Source organism: Sinocyclocheilus grahami, unplaced genomic scaffold (assembly GCF_001515645.1).
Source record: "Sinocyclocheilus grahami isolate Dianchi unplaced genomic scaffold, SAMN03320097.WGS_v1.1 scaffold98.1, whole genome shotgun sequence".
Lineage (NCBI taxonomy): Eukaryota > Metazoa > Chordata > Actinopteri > Cypriniformes > Cyprinidae > Sinocyclocheilus > Sinocyclocheilus grahami.
In genome coordinates, this window is record NW_015505277.1 from 3,837,403 (window position 1) to 3,854,521 (window position 17,119).

Sequence of the window (17,119 nt, forward strand, 5' to 3'; positions counted from 1 at the left end):
TTTAAAATCTGACCCCAACATTTTGAACAGTAGTGTGTATTTTCTTTTAGATTTTTGAACAGAATAAATCGAAACCCTAATTTTCTTCATTTCAGGAGTTTTTCTCCACATTGTTGCGGACACGTTGGGCAGTGTCGGTGTCATAATATCTGCCATCCTAATGCAAAAATACGACCTGATGATTGCCGACCCCATCTGCTCCATGCTCATCTCGATTCTCATAGGAGTGAGGTGAGTACGCAAACCCCAGCCCATGCTATTATGAGCACTGACCTCTCTCGACTCAACTCAAGACAATCCTCCATCCTCAGACCCCACCCAGAAACCCTCAACAGCACCTAACACAGATCATACAAAAGCCACTTCACAGTACCCTTCACCAAGAGCCCTGTGAAGCCGTTGGTGCTCCAGCCGGGTGAATTACAGGATACACGCTCAGAGGGTGGAGCCCCAGAGCACTTTCTCAACATGTGGCAAAACCAGAAAACACAGGACTTGACTCTCTCATGTGGCATTTTTCAAACAACTCCAGTCGAGAAGGAAAAATGCATAGCGTTTCATCACTTTTACTGCAAAAAATGGCTTATCTTAATTAGTATTTTTGTCTTGTTTCTAGTCAAACTATCTTAAAATTCCAGGGGGAAAAAACTAAATGAAGTGCATTTTGCTTAAAACAGGTCAAATTATCTGCCAGTGGGGTAAGTAAAATACTGTTGTTTTAAGAATATTTTACTTACCCCACTGGCAGATAATTTTACTTGTTTTAAGCAAAATGCACTTCATTTAGTTTTTTTCACCCTGGAAACAAGACAAAATATCTTAAGTAATGTGGCTTATCTAGTAAAAGTATATTGATTTAAGACTGTGTAAAGACTGTAAATTTGAGCAGGACTGCACCATTTTTAAATTGCAGATGGCCTGTAGTTACTGTGCTTGAGTGAAGAGGCACCGTTCGTGGCCCCTTTTTGCAAAGTGCCCGAGTCTGAGCAAAGCCTTTCCCGCATATTCATCTCGTCCCTCCAAACCCCCCTGCCCCTCCTTCTTGTCCGTGTTTGAGGCTTTTCTTCTCCCTCTCTGGAATGTGGTGGCGATCTGTGAATGTTACTTCAACAAAGGCATCTTTTAAGATGGATTTTTCCTTCTCTTTGTTTCTCAAAAAAGGGGGATCTTAGACATTTATTTCCCCCTCTTCTTCAGTTTTCCATGCAGTGGCCGAGAGGCAAATCCTGAGAACTGAGAGTAGGGCTAAGACTGTGGACGTTTTCCCATATTGCACCTGCGTGACATCGTCTCGGTCTCATTCAGGTGCAGTCTGGAGGCCGATCTGGTATGGCACATGTACAAAGGTATTACACAACTATGGAAAGCCATTAAATTCCAAAGCAGGTAATTAAAAACAGTTGCAAACCAGAAATGAGCTTGTTAAAGAGCTTGTGAAGCTTAAGATTTCACGTTCCTGTGGAAATATCTGTAGAAAGTTTAAAATAACTGCACTTATTTGCATTAGAAATCTTTTGTAATATTATAAATGTCTTTACTGTCACTTTTGATTAATTGAATGCATCATTGCTGAATAAAAGTATTAATCTCTATGAAAAAATCTTATCAACCTCAAACTTTTAAACCGTACTGCATACTGTTTGCTACTCTAAAAATAGTATGCAAAACTGTATGCATCGTCAGTAATTTTTAATTTACATTTAGTGTAAAAATAAAATTCTGACATTATTTACTTACCGTCATGTCCAAAACTGTATGACATACATACTTCTGTGGATAACAAATGAAATTATTTTGCAGAATGTTTTGACTGTTTTTGCCCATGTAATGAACTGAAAACTTTTTTTCAAAGTATTTCTTCTGTGTTGCACTCAAAGTCGAATGCCATGCAGTGCATTGTGGGATAAAATTGTGAGATTTTGCCAAATGTAGTAGGTCCAAGGGTACTTAATTCAAAATATGCATACTAAGTACAGCACACCTACTATATACTGCAGAAATAGTAGTATGCTATTCTGAACAATTCCTAAGAAAAGTGATGTGGTCGCCAGAACTAGGCTTAATGTATTTGGGGAAGCATGGCTGTTATATATATATATATATATATATATATATAGATTTATTAAACACATGATACATTAGTGTGAAAGATGATACTGTGGACCAAAGCAAGAGATCATCTGCAACTCTAGACTCTTACACATTTGAGCTTCATGCCGGTGTACGTCTGGCGCAGCGGAATCATTTATCGTTCGAGAGATGGGCCATAATTGGCCGCGTAGAATGTCTGTGGTTCTTTGTTTGATTGTTAAGATGGACAGCATTTTTCCCATATAACCCTCATTGTGAGATTGATATTCTCAAGATATCGCCTTGTTTTGATCCAACCATCTTGCTCGCATTTGGATGTTTGACCTTTCGCTAAGATGATGGACGTCTCCTTCATCAGCTGCACCTGAGGCATGACACATTTGCGGGGGACACTTTGCAAAAGACCCCTTGCTGCACGCAAACTGAGCCGTGTTTAGCTAAGGCCGCTCTGGGTGCGGTAGGCTTGCTTTAGGGGGATATCTGGGTATGGCTGCAGCGGCTGGATCTGTTCCGGTACCCTGTGATTAGTTGGAGGGAGTGGAGGAGTAATGCTGCTGTGGCCTACAGCAGTCCCCCACCACCAAAGTCTTCCAAAGACCGCTAATCGCTTTGGGTCCCAGCCTAAAGCCAGAGGAATGGGCGCGTAAAGAACGTTAACAGTAATTAACATTTGTTCTGGCCGTACTAAGCTGGGCCTTTGAGGATGGATGGATTCATTTGTCAAGCCTCAGTGCAAATGTGTCTAAAGGCTCTCCAAAGCTGCTTTTGTTGCATGTTATTCTTTGATCTACTGTATTTCTTAACATAATGCGCTTTAGCACTGTGCCGGCTACTAGATACTGTACGTTTTTTTCAGAATGCTAATTTACGGTGTATTGGTGCAGGTGGGGAACAAGCCACATGTACATGCAACAGCACTTTATTTAACACTCAGCTCTGCATATATAAGTAATTTATGTTATCTGAGGGCTGTATCATTCAGTTATGACCCAAACATGGTTAATGAGATTCATTCAGTTTTACACAAATTGTGTTCTACATTCAGATTGGACCTTTTGTGACCATCAGCTATGTGGGGAAAAAGTTGTAGTATTAGTGATCGTTTGTAGTAAAGTGTTGGTAGAGTTGGTCAGAAGATGTTTGAACATTTGCAGACTCTCAAACTATAAAAATGAGCCTTTGAATCCAGGCATACATTTTATGCACAAGGCCAAATAGCTATACAATCCTGTGGTTATGACCACCATAGCTTGAGTGCAGTTGGTTCCTAGCAGCAAAGCATCTTACATTTTTTGTGGTGGAATCCCAATAACTACTTTCCCTAGAAATGGAAAAGTTTGTTTGGTCATATTGCATATAAATCTCAAGTTAAATGTACCTGCTCTTATTCCCACTGTAATGTTTCAGACGCAGACTTCACTACAGTTACCTCATTCTTGCGGTGGTTCTGGTGTCATAAATATTTCTGTGCTCCAGTTAGGTACTCAGGTTGTCTGGGCGTGATAACCAATCATTTCCATGTGATTTAGAAATGCGTGTGCTTTTACGAGTGACTGCTTTGTGCTGCGTGACTCCAAGCTGTTTTCCTGGTTTCCAAAAAAGTCCATAGGTGATTACAAGCGTCCTTGCAGAAATATTTTATCCTGATTGTCACCCTGACCTAGGTGGTGACATTTCGTCTGTGTCACTGGCCAGCTTAACCTTGATGCTCGCACGTAATTGTATTTCAGGCAGCTGAGTCACTTGTGTAACTGCATTACAGCGTTTTCGGGGCAGGTTATCGATCAAGCGCCAGCGAACGGTGAGTAAGAGTGCCTTCGTTTCACTGAACAGGAAGGTGTGGAACAATAGTATGATGTCAGAGGTCTGAGGTACCCTCATCCAGTACTTTCCTGTTTTCATTTTATTGTCCAAAAGAGGAACAAACACACCGGTTACTGAGAGGAATGCACAGTGACCAGTTTTATGATGCCCTGTCACAGTACATGTTGATGGAAACATATGGTAATTATAGAAAAACCTTCAGAAAGTTGACATGTGCGGTTTGACAGAATGGATCTAATTTGTCAGTCTGCCAGTAGACTTGATTTATTTTACTTTCCAGGTGTACTAAAGCTAATAGATTCAAAGAGGGATGAGATCGACCAATCAGGCTCCGCTTTCATGTTCCTATATGGCTTAGTGTAGATTACAAGCTTGCTTGCTTGCAAACATTGCTTGGTAAACCACAGTCATCTTCAGGGAAGTATTGAACAGAAATACTTGCATGCGTTGCATTTTAAACATTACCTTATGTTACTTGACCATAAAGTGTGCCGAGTAGTCAGAATTGCTATAGATTAGTCTGGAGCGTAGTGCTTATATTGATATTACTCAAGTATGCTCTCGATATAGGGTAGTAAAAGTCTATGGAACCTCACGGGTCAAGACCCGACTATTGTGAAATCAAAGCCTTGTGAGTAACATGATTGCAGTTTTAAAAATGTTATCAAAACAATTTTGGGGCAAAATATTTTGTAGGCAAACATTGTTGCAGTTTTTCAGCAATGTGTGCCAAAGAGTGTTTAGCAAGGTCTTAGCAAGGTTTAGCAAATGTTGTGAAATGCATCCTTGTTGATGCCACATTTGCTTTCAGTTTCATGAATGTCCAAATGAGACAATGATCAGCTTCTCCACTTTGGCGTGTCCCAAACTGAGGCTGGGGTTACAGGGAGGAGTTCAGGAGAACGTGGGGCTGATAGAGTAGATTAGGAACGGGGGGGGAAAAAGTCCAAACCAAAGAATCCTCTAATGGTTCCCAGATGGAGCAGTGGTCAGGCCTTGAAGGTTTGAAGGTGGACTGATGACTTTATAAGATGCTGGCCTAGCCAAGACCTAGCTTTGATGGGGCTGAAACGGCTGACTGGTTAGAAGAGAAATAGTCCTAGTCCTTTCTTAACCGGTCAACCGTTTCTGCCAAGTGATTCTTCAGCAGAATGAATGGGTTTGGATGTCTTTCCTCATCTGTTCAGGGTTGCTTGCTGGCTCACGCGCACTACAGCTGTTGGAATGACATCAGCACAGCTCTCTGTTACTCCACCCCAACCATAAGATGGGCAAGTTTATGTTGGACCACGTTGAGCATGCTCAGAAATAATCCTAATGAAAAGAGTTCTTGTTTGTCATGATAATGACAGAATTTCCTCTCCTCAGCTTATAACGTGATGTGCCAATTCATAACCAATGACGTTTTTATGTGTGGCATCCCTTCCTGTTGCCAGAGTTTGCCTAGTACTTGGCACTCCATTGAGTTCATGTCTCATAGAACGGCGACTCATTTCTCGCCTCCCTCTTTCCCACAGTGTGGTTCCTCTGCTCAGGGAATCCATAGGGATCTTGATGCAACGGACGCCTCCTTCTCTGGACCATACCCTTCCTGAATGCTACCAAAGGGTAAGTCATTTCCATCTTCTGGATCCTATTTGTGAAAGTTGGCTACTTGTAAAGACAGAGTAAACCTGGGATATCAACTGGAATTGTAGCCAAGTTGTCCTGAAACATAACTAGCTAACCATGTAGCCACATTTGAAAAATGGGATCTTGACACCCTATTGAGGGTCAGGACCTCAATCTTGCTGTTCCAGGTTTTTGCCTGAAACAGTTCTAGATTGCCACAGTCCAAGCACCCTAATGAGCGTCAGAATCTTTGAGAAAAACTGGGGTTGTGTTTGCTAACCACTAATGTTCTCTGCAGGTCCAGCAGCTTCAGGGTGTCTATAATCTCCAAGAACCTCACTTCTGGACCCTTTGCACAGATGTGTATATTGGTACACTCAAACTTCTTGTGGCACCTGACGCAGATTCTAGATGGATTCTCAGCCAAACGCACAACATTTTTACACAGGTGGGGACCATTGGAAAACAGAGCTTTAACAACTTCATCTCACTTATAAAGGGACATTTCAAAGTTTCCATTACATGATCTTTTCTGCCCTGTGCCCAGGTTGGCGTCAGACAACTGTATGTTCAGATTGACGTGGCAGCCATGTAGAAGTCCGCCACACTTCTCCTGATCTTTGGGAGTCCTGGGACCAAAGGCCTTCTGTGCTGCTGTGGGGAAATTCTCCACCTCAACCCATCTCTCTTTGGGTTTCTGTCGCTCCACTTCCATCTTGGATCAAGATGGAGCTGGTGCAGTCCAGCAGTCTGACTCCACTCTTACCAGAAAACAACTGACCAGCTACAACAATGTGATGTTTTTGAGGGAAGGAAGAACTTGCCACATTGGTGCACCCACTCGATCATTTGAAATTTTTTTTTTTTTGGAAGTTCCCCAATACTTTTGATTTTTATAATCCCGACAAACTGTTTCTTTTCCTCATAATTGCTGCCCTTTTCCATTATTAGAATGGGGTTTTAATTATTGAATGTGGAGTTCAGTGGACATTTGTAAAAATAGCAGTATGTGATTCATTGACTTTTTGTACTTCACCTGCTTTGATTTTCAGTTGCACAGTTGTAAAGAAGAGCAGAATTTGTTCGCCAATGCCATTATGTAAACAAACATTTGTCTGCATTTCTTAAGTGCCTTTTTAAAAATGATCATGGACAATCGCTTGGACCATCATGTTTGATGGTCAACATGAATGCGATGAAAACTGGATCTTTATGACCTTGAGTTCTGTCTACATTAAAACATTCCTTTGCATTTGGCTTTGCTGTTTATGCATGGTGTGAAATTTGTATGAACAAGTTCCTAAAACCTGTCATATAGACAGAGTGACACGGAAGCAGCTGTTTTTATGCATTTGATGAATGACTTGAATAGAAATTATAAAAACTCCATGATTTTTTTTTTTATGCACAGGAAGGTACAAGCATCAGTAGGCAAGTCCAACATATTTATGACACGGAAGCAGCTGTTTTTATGCATTTGATGAATGACTTGAATAGAAATTATAAAAACTCCATGATTTTTTTTTTTTATGCACAGGAAGGTACAAGCATCAGTAGGCAAGTCCAACATATTTGCAGTAAAATGTCAGAGCCTATTACGGTTTATTTCCATTCAAGTAATCGGTGGAAACAGTTAATCAAGGCTAGTTCTGTCTGGAGACAGACTTTTTCCAGTTTAAAATTTATCAAGATTTCCTTGTGATTTTCAAGACTTCCTCCAGTGAGTTTCACCTAAATACACCTTTTACTCTGTTTTTCAGCTTTTACTTTTTAAGTTGCATTTGAAAGGGTTTGAAAGGATGAAGAGTTTTGAGGTATTTTCAGGACAGTATAGTTATATTGTATATTAACAGTTGCTAAACTTTGTTTGCCAAGTTAAGATATATATATATATATATAACCTTCACTTAAACCAGTAAATGTTTAAACCCAATAATCTCTAAATGCAACACGTGAACTCAAATTTGTCTTTGTGTAAATAAACCAGACAGAGGCAAACTACTTTCAGACAATAGCTTTATTCACTTTCTATGCAATGAGAGATCACAAACAAAACCAAAGATGTAGATGAAAGTAGCCAAACCACAAGTAGGGTGTTGATGCAATCAGTGGCGACGAAATGAGCGTCTTTATTGTATGAAAATCAATTTTCATCCATTATGACATGCTCAAAGGAATCTCAGTATTCGCTTTTATCTTATTTTCATTCTTACTGAAAAATTCCATTAAGAAATGTACAGAAACATTATGCCAATTTCGAGTAAAGCTCAATTTCAGAGGCACTATGACAATAGCTTTATTCACTTTCTATGCAATGAGAGATCACAAACAAAACCAAAGATGTAGATGAAAGTAGCCAAACCACAAGTAGGGTGTTGATGCAATCAGTGGCGACGAAATGAGCGTCTTTATTGTATGAAAATCAATTTATCTTATTTTCATTCTTACTGAAAAATTCCATTAAGAAATGTACAGAAACATTATGCCAATTTCGAGTAAAGCTCAATTTCAGAGGCACTAATGCAACCCAGATGCAGTTGGTCCACAATAACCTTTTCCATTTCCTCTATTATAATTCCATCATTTATTTTTGATGATGGCATTAATCGTGTGGTAGTCAAGAACATGACTACCACATGTCAAAATAATCATCCCACTCCTAATCTAAATCTTTTAATGTAATGCAACCCTGGCCCGACTGGTGCTTAAAGGTTATAGTGGTCAAATTTGATCTGGAATAACAATTATGTAATTTGTGTGCTCTCCTGACCCTCCAGCAGCTCTAGGCTCTCACGTGGACCACCTTGTCTGCTTTTCCTTTTTAAAAAACCCAGGAGTATTGAAAAGGGAACTTTTTCTTGAGGAGAACAAGCTTCTTGGATATCAAGAAACGTATGTGGAACTATCGGTCATCTTCAAGGTCTTCAATCTCTCAGGACCACTGAAGAGTTTCAACATGTCGACCTCTAGAGGATGAAGGTGTCCACTGATGATCATTGAGTGAAGTGGTCCTCCCAGGTCACAGGACGCCAACTCTTGCAGCGTCCCGGAACGGATGGTCTGGTCCTCGGCTCCGATCCGAGCCAGACCAACACACACTGTGTCTTCAGTCATTGCTGCATATAAGGAAAGAACATAGGATAAACCGTGAAACCAACGCTCACAAAGCTTTCAATCAAATCTAATCTGTCTCAAGTCGGCCAGACGTCCAGATTGTTCTACCACAGAGTTAACAGAGGTTTTCATGCAATTCAGAAAGGTTTGCAAGAGGTACTTACCCAGTTCCTCACCCCGATCCCGTCGGTTCTGTAGTATTTCTAAGAGTTCCTCAGCTGCCTGAGCAACAGTCATGTACCTGGGAGGCTCGTAAATCTTTCGACCCCTGGAAAGAGAGGGGATTGGTAAACTTTAAGGTGAGCAGAAGTATCTGGTGTCATCTATTAATCTGTCTGCATACTTGACAGTGTCAAAATTAGTTAATGCACAGGTTTCAGTTGGTCCCAGAACATTGAGCAAGTAGGTGGCCATTAATGCAATTTACATCTGAGCTTTAAAGTTAAATACTCTGCATGCTTAAGGTGCATTAGCCATTAACGGGCCATCGGTCAGTCTTTAATGAAATCAAGTCAACTTAAGGAAGTTGGAGACATGCTTTGAATTTCTTTTTGGGGCCGTTTCCCCCGCCCTGCAGTGAAGGGCACCAACCTCACTGGACAAACATCTGACTGACCAAAATCATGCAGCATATGGTTATTCCATTTCCGAGTAATGGTACTGCAGTGCCAATAAACCTGGGAGACATTAACACACTTTCCAGCCTTGAACAGGGAGCACGCACCAGGCCTAATGCTCGTCTCCTTATAGCGTACATAGTGGAACACTAAAACCCATTTGGGGTTTATGTGGATTGGATATAAAATTACACAAAGTGCAAGGAGTTAACAACCGTCTTCTACAACGAAAAAAAAAATTCAACACCAGTGAAAGTTTTTCAGAAAGACTTTATGTTCATGTTTGAAAGCAGTTGATGAAGTTCACTGTTGCCGATAAACATATTTCTGAAGGCTTCAGATGGGAAAATTATACCATGGCAGTTCTGGAGGCGGCCCAGGGAAGGTCCATGATAACATATCATGTGTCCAAGTCAAACAAGTGGCCACGTTTTTTACTTTTGTTATTTTTTTCCAACTCGACCAGTCTGCCCCCAGCAACTTGCATGAATGTTAACTCAATGTCTGCTGTAAACCACAATTCCACCCTCCTGGAAAAGCACCACAGACTAGATATAAATCAGCAGAACCCACTCAACCCCACAGAAAATTAGAAAGTGAGAGAGTCTTACCTCATTAAATTCGCCATGGACTGCTCTTTGACTTTGATATCTGCGAAACAAGGGAGTTGTAAGTGTTGTACGATACAATAAGCTTGGGTTTTATAAACTAGGCCTCTCTGGATGTTAATGTCACATAAATATTAGGTTGCCTCTCCATTTGGGACTGTTAACCCCACTCAGTCTGGAGCGCGAGTACATTTTCAGACTGCACCTGAGAGGGCTCCATATTGAGAACAAAGACAGATGTACAAATCATGACCAGTCATGTTCTCACACCATATCTACAACTGAAAGTGGCAACATTAACCTCAAAATGTTAATAAATAACAGACCAATCATATGAAAGTTCAAGGCCAAACTTCAGCTACAATAAAATAGGACAATTTCTTTGTTTCCTACTTTCGTTATAAATGGAAATATAATATCAAAACTGACAAATAAATGGCAAATAAAATGTATGTAAATCAAATTTTTTTCCGTAACAGCTTTGCAGAAATTTAAAACTGACATAAAATAAATAATCAATTAACGATGTTTAAAAAACAGCAAATTTACACAAAACTCAATTATATTTGTTTAAAAAACCCAGCAAATTTATAATTAATGATATTTCTGAAAAAAAATTGAAATGGAGAAACTGACATAAAATTCATAATTAATTATATTTGTAAAAAAAGAAAAAAAAATGAAACAAAAACTGACAAATCCTTAAAAAATTTGATATTAGTAAAACAAAATCACTTTTATTTTTTTAGTTGGATAGAGAAAAATGTGGCTGGGGTAGCAGAGTAGTGTATCAAAAAATTTAAATGGAACAATTTCACGTCTGGTTGTAGACACTGGGTCAGATTTTTTGGAATTACAAATCTAAATTTATTTTTGAATTTAATTTAGAAACACCAGCAAATAAATTAACCAATATTTGCCAGCTTGATTAATAGCCCACGTCTTGTTAGCAGCATTATGATGAATGGATGCAGTGTAGATTCCCTGTGTTTTGTTTGTGTGTGTGTGCTTTTGTTGTGTCTGCAGCTTATTGTGTTAGATAAGCGCTCTTGCGGCCAAGGGTGGACGGGGAGGTGTCCGATCCCCGCCTTCCTCTGTTTGCTTTTGAATAATGAGGTTAATAACCCTGATCCCTCTCTTGCTCATTTTTGTCCTCGCTCTTGCTCTCCGACTCCTCAGCTGGGAAGCACCTGGGGACTCCCGCCCCTCCCCCTCTGTCCTGCCAGCCAATGAGACACAACCCCTGACCAGTAGAGGCCTTCAAATGGGAAATCCCACTGGTACTTTGGAAAACAGGGGTTTATTAAGAGTTGGCTGGAAATCTCCACGGCACACGGATATAAACGTAAATTATTTGCGACCATCTGCCTTGGGGGTACCAAAGCATTTGCAATGGGTCCAAGCTTAATGTGCACCCTGAAGGGAAATGCCTATTTGACGGGATGTCAAAATACAGGGGTCGTCGCTTCTGGTTTTGACACATTAATTGTTACAGTGACTGTTAAAGATGAAACACACATACATGCATGGAAATTTGCTTGGGGAAGTGAGCCAAGAGACCGGAGAATCTGCCAATTGTGAGTGTTCATGACATCATATAACTTTCTTTCTAATTAGAACATCTCGTTCACAAAGACTCAAAGGAAGAGCTCACCCAGCAGGCACAGCGTGTGCAGGCCCATATCCCTGTTCTTCTTGATCTTATCATAGAAGCTCTCAGGTCTCCATGTGTCTGTCCAAAACACAATGGACACTGTCTCCCCGAAGTTGTACAGCTAAGGAGGAAAATGCAATCACATTCATATTCACACTAGATCTTATTTTGCATTGGTCACTGTGTTCACGAGTAACCAGTTCTGTTTAGCCACTGACAAGGTGCTTCCTGTTATTCAGTAAGCATGACATCATTCTGAACACTAGAGTGCCGCACAGCTGACACAACAAAGTAACATTACAGCAAGCAGACTTGTTACCAGTTACTTTAGGTCCTACAGACCCTCTGAAGATCATATTAGTGCGATATGAACAAACATATAGGTAGTGCTGAAGTCGTCCCACATCTACCAAGTCAAGGGGTGTTCAATCCTGCTCCTGGAGGGTCAATGTCCTGCAGAGTCCAGCTCCAACACACTTGCCTGGAAGTTTCTAGTGAATCTGAAGACCTTGATTAGCTGCTTCAGGTGTGTTTAATTATGGTTGGAGCTAAACTCTGCAGGACAGTGGCCCTCCAGGAGCAGGTTTGGACATCCCTGACCTAGTCAGTTAGTGAGGACAACTAGAGTCCTAGATGAATTCCTTTTTGTTTATCTATAACAAATTCAGCAGTGGTGACTTAAAGGGTATTAAGAGACATTTTACTGGGCCCTGTAAACAAGATATCATACCCAGTACCCACAACTTACTAATTTTCTCCTTCCCTCCCTAAATCAAATAAAATTAAAACGAGGGAACAAGCGTAGCCTTTACTTACCTAAACAAGGGAACGGATTAAGTAAACAGTATTGATTAAACAGATTAAAGTTTGATAAAATGCAAACGATATAACTAAAACATGGCCACAAATCAATTCGTTATGGGAACATATTTTTAGTTAGTGGACATGATATCTATTTTTTCCTGAATGGCATGTGCAGGGCTCTGCAGGTTTTAGCATGCTGATAGTCTAAGAAAAGAAGAAAAATTTTGAACATGAAAAATGTTTTCTCCACACAATGAAAGTCAGTGGGGTCCAATGTTGTTTTGGACCCCACTGACTTTCATTGTATGAACAAAAACAGTTGAAACATTTGACAAAATATCTTCTTTTGTGTTTAACGGAAGAATGGAAGTCAGTCAGGTTTGGAACAACACAAGGACAGAGGTTCCATTTTTAATAAGCTGATCTTATTGTTTCCAATTGATTCATGCAATTTTTAATCAAAATGTCATAACTCGATCTTCCGGTGAACTGACAGACTTCTCTTTAGTGACATATGCCGTATCTCTCCAATCATAGTAGTAGTTGATTGCTTCCAATTAGTGTGTCATGATCTACACCCAAACAGAAACTGCAAAGCGTGTGTTAACCTTCCAGATCCCTCTGTACCTGAGATCAGCAGCTGCAGTAGATGATTTAGGACCTGCTTTTCCTACCTAAATAATATCCTTTAGAAATGGCACCGCTAATCTCAGATCATCTGAAGACGCCTATCGTGAGCTTAGGACGGCATCTGGGGCCTCTTGGTACACAAAGCTGCCCTGACAGGTCAATACAGGGGGCTGTTATTGATGGCCAGTAGGCTTCGTTGATAGACTCCGCTGGGACGCCTACGACACAAAGGCCACAATGCCGTTTGATCATGTTCACGAGAGACTGGGCACGAATGACGCACGATAGCGAAGTACAGTCTCTGGAAAGTACATGTTGACAATGACACCATGGGGAAGCACTGAGTTGAGGTACGGTAGCATTACTGAATTTTCTGCAAAATTTCGGGGGCAAATAAGGTCTATTGGTAATAGTGTAGCAATGTGTGAAGCACAACTCACACAGAAGTCACTTTCAAACCGAACTGCTTTCTGTTGGTCAAAGCGGCGAATCTGCATGACCAATTTGAAATCTGTGTGGGAAAATCTTTCGCCCACATGTGACATTCCCAATCCTGTTGATTGCTATTGACTGGATTTCGCCCACGAAAATTCGCCGAATTACAGTATATGTGACTGCAACTCTAGCCTTACCTGCAATCCACAGCAGCCCACCGCGTTCATGATGGAGGCATTGTGAATAACGCGATACTGAATCCCAGCATTCAACGCTCGCAGAACCAGGTCACTGTGGGTAGTAGCTCTGGACAGAAGAAATGCAGTTTTTTTTGTGTGTGTGTACACGACTCCAAAACATGCGCCAACCGCAGAAAAATGGCTACTTATCAACATCTTTCTTACTACTGTGTTGCGCTGGTAATGAAGTAATCCAAATTGTACCAAAAACGCTTATCCTTTCGATCTTGAATATATCATTACATTTATTAAACCCACACATTCTGAAGTGCAGAAAAATGAGGAGTCAGACCCCCATCCCCATTCCCGCTATGTGGGTTTCGGTGGATTGGCTGGAAAAACGCTGGAGCCAAACACCACGCAAAGCTCAACCATGACTAGAAGCGACCGAGACGGTAAAGTGCGGCGTAATTAGCTCATCTCTTCTGGAGCGTTTCCAAAGTACCCACATCTCAGACGTCCACTACTGGTAAGACAGACAATGCTGCACCCCAGAGCTTTAGTGCTCAACCACTCTGTGGCTCTTCAGGCACTAATAAACATTTCTTAGGAAACATTTCCATTATTTATCTTCGGTTGGGCTTTTTTTCCCCTTACACTTATGGTTTAAAGGGAAAATTATTTTGAGGAGTGCATGCTTTCAAGTGCACTTAATTGTTTTTGTGGGCATTATCGGAATCAGAATGGAGTTTATTAGCCAAATAAGTTTGAACATTTTCTCCAATTTCTCATATAATTTCTTTATTAATAATGAAATCTGACTCGGATAGGCCAGTGAAAAAGCTTTCCAATGCAAGTCTGTGTAATGTCTGGATTTAGATTTTCTGATGAGTCACTGCACTTGTGGGATTGTGGCATATGTGATTGCAAGTTATGGGTGAGTCAAAACAATGGCAACATGAGGTGCATCATATGACAAATATGCATAGAAACCTCATAAATGAAAGTTGCCAAAATATACTGTTGAGGGTTAATCCTCATTGATGGATATTTTAGTTCAGGACAAGTTTGCAGTTATTGTCACACATTGATTAAATATTACTTTAACCGCAGAAACTGGCTACTGTAGATCTTGAAGTAAGTTAGTTAGTCTTACCCAAAAGGATCACCAACCACTAGAAAAGCAACATCACTGACATCTGCTCCCTTCAGGATCTCATCTGCCTGTTGTTCCACCATGTCTCTGTCTGCCAGCAGCAACTCGCGCCCATAATACTCCTCCTGAGACAGAACACAACGGCACCATAAATGTGAGTGCGAAATATCAGTATTTCTGATGTTTCTGAAAGTTCATGTCAGATTGTATCAAGTGCTGCACTTTTTTGATCTGAAGGACAAAGTTTAATTCTTAGTATTAGTTTTCAGAGACATATAAAAATTCAATATTATATCTGTAAATGTAATATATATTTATATTTTATTCATTTATCAGATGTATTTATCCAAAGTGACTTACAAATGACAAAATCAACAAGCAATGATCTAAAGATTAAAATAAATATGTTTGAATTTCCTTATGGACAAGTTGAAACAAACCATGAAAGAAAAAACTTCTACTTTTCATTTAAATAGTTTTGATTCACTAATTATTCAAAACTATACATTAAAGAACTTGAATATACCATTTCAATGATGAAAATATTTTTCATTTCCAAATAATATTCCTTCTGATATTTTTTTGTGGGCTCAAAATGTCAAAGTAGTGAAAAATATCCAATAAAAGGCTAAAAAAAAAGGTAATTATGGGGGAAAATATTATTTTTTAAAATTAAAAGCTAAATAATCAGTGTGGTGCAAGAAGTTGTCAATTTTGTTGTCATGTGACAAGAAACTATTAAACAGGAAATTATATCAAAGAGAGGACACCTGTAGAGTCAGGTTCTTAAAAATATCATATATTTAGACCTTTTTATGAAAAGACACAGCTAGTTCGGGTCAAACAAGTGAGTAACTCCAAAATAATATTCATGATTCAAACATTTCTAAAACTTTTTTTTTTTTACTATGAATTATATGTATGAAAACTTTAATGAACGTTTATTAGAACTTTCTTTTAGAATGATTAAATCCTATTTTACCTTTTTAAAAATGTCTGAAACAGTTATGAAGACAAATATTGCATATCTGGGCATGTGTGTTTTAAACTAGATGTTCAAAAAGTCCTTTTATCATTTCAGGCATTATTTGTCATCGACCAGCATATTGCAGAAGACGTGAGTATGTCCCCATCTCATATTAACGCAATATTTCAAAATGCACTCATCTGGTTTTGACTGATGCATATCGAGCTGTCAGGATTCAGACACTATAATGTGTTTAATCATCCACATACCAAAGCTTCCTTCCCGACGGTCAGTATGGACGTGTAAGCCTCCAGATAAACACGACTACACTGCCGGACGATCTCTAAACCTTTAACAGTGATGTCTTTAACATCGCCCAGACCAAGACCGATCAAATACAGCATCTCTAAAGCACAGATGATACCAGAATGCACAGTTACTCATCGCCAAAAGGATACATCACAAAAATAATATATTTATAAGCGCTTTCGAATGCAAAAGAGCTGCCCGGCGATACACTATTATGTGATCGTTTATCAGACAATGAATAGCTTTCCGAATACATTCAGTTCTTGGCCGTTCTCTGTTATTCGGCACTCACATGGTGCCACATGCAGCAACTGACAACCGGCTGCCGTAAAGCGTAGAGTAGTTCACGACAGTGTCGCGTACTGTAACCATAGAAACAGAATAAGCGGTGGTGATTGCAGGTTGGACTGAACTAGACAACAACTGGACCAGACTTACTGACAAGACGTTCATTTAGAACCACATTCATTGTGTCTAGGATATTTTGCACAGTTTATAACTGCCCATAAATCATTTTAATAATTAAATTCTATTAATATAAAAAAATGTTCATATACTCATTTTAAATATTGTAATATATATGAATGTGATGTATAATATATTTGTTATATTTCAATATTTATTTGTAAATAGGCTAATATTATAATATATTATGTATATATATATATATATATATATATATATATATATATATATACACACACACACACACATATATATATATATGTGAGTGTGTGTAATGTAATGTAATATTGTAATATCAAAATACATCGTGTATTAAAAGTTATGCTTTACAAATACAAATAATTTACATATATGTGTGTAAGTTTATACTTTTATATGTAGCAGACCTCTATAACTTTACTCGTATTTTATATATATTGTGTTTAGAGATTTTTTGTTATTTTGACACATTTAGGTTATTGTCTATGTGTGACTTATAATTGCCACACAGCTCACAAAACATTGGTTTAGAATGAAGTCTGGGCATTTAATGGGTAAACTCTCATTAACCTTAAAACTGCATGTTCAGACTTTATGCAAGTACAGCCGTATTGTGTACTTCAGTGCAAGCACACACACACACATATATATATATATGTGAGTGTGTGTAATGTAA

At 39.3% G+C, this 17,119-nt stretch overlaps 2 protein-coding genes across 3 annotated transcripts in view; one reads left to right on the forward strand and one right to left on the reverse strand.

Moving 5' to 3' along the window:
- The window catches only part of LOC107588064 (zinc transporter 7-like), a 20,970-nt gene extending 14,187 nt beyond the window's left edge, over positions 1-6,783 (forward strand). Inside the window, exons 9-11 of the mRNA XM_016276069.1 lie at positions 5,433-5,523; positions 5,825-5,974; positions 6,074-6,783. Coding sequence (XP_016131555.1) covers positions 5,433-5,523; positions 5,825-5,974; positions 6,074-6,121 — 289 coding nt within the window. The 3' untranslated portion in view covers positions 6,122-6,783. The remainder of the gene's footprint in view (positions 1-5,432; positions 5,524-5,824; positions 5,975-6,073) is intronic.
- Positions 6,784-7,960: 1,177 nt separating this feature from the next.
- dph5 (diphthamide biosynthesis 5) lies at positions 7,961-16,422 on the reverse strand. Of its 2 annotated transcripts, XM_016276073.1 has the most exons (8): positions 16,292-16,422; positions 15,960-16,096; positions 14,724-14,848; positions 13,586-13,694; positions 11,520-11,640; positions 9,869-9,908; positions 8,805-8,908; positions 7,961-8,642 (listed from the first exon to the last, which is right to left on the reverse strand). In XM_016276073.1, exons 2-8 carry the CDS (start codon positions 16,092-16,094, stop codon positions 8,410-8,412), a joined length of 867 nt encoding a protein of 288 aa, XP_016131559.1. In that variant the 5' UTR covers positions 16,095-16,096; positions 16,292-16,422; the 3' UTR covers positions 7,961-8,409. The 2 variants fall into 2 exon arrangements, with proteins under 2 accessions (XP_016131559.1, XP_016131558.1); XM_016276072.1 differs by lacking the exon at positions 16,292-16,422 and having other exon boundaries at positions 15,960-16,282.
- Positions 16,423-17,119: the final 697 nt, after the last annotated feature.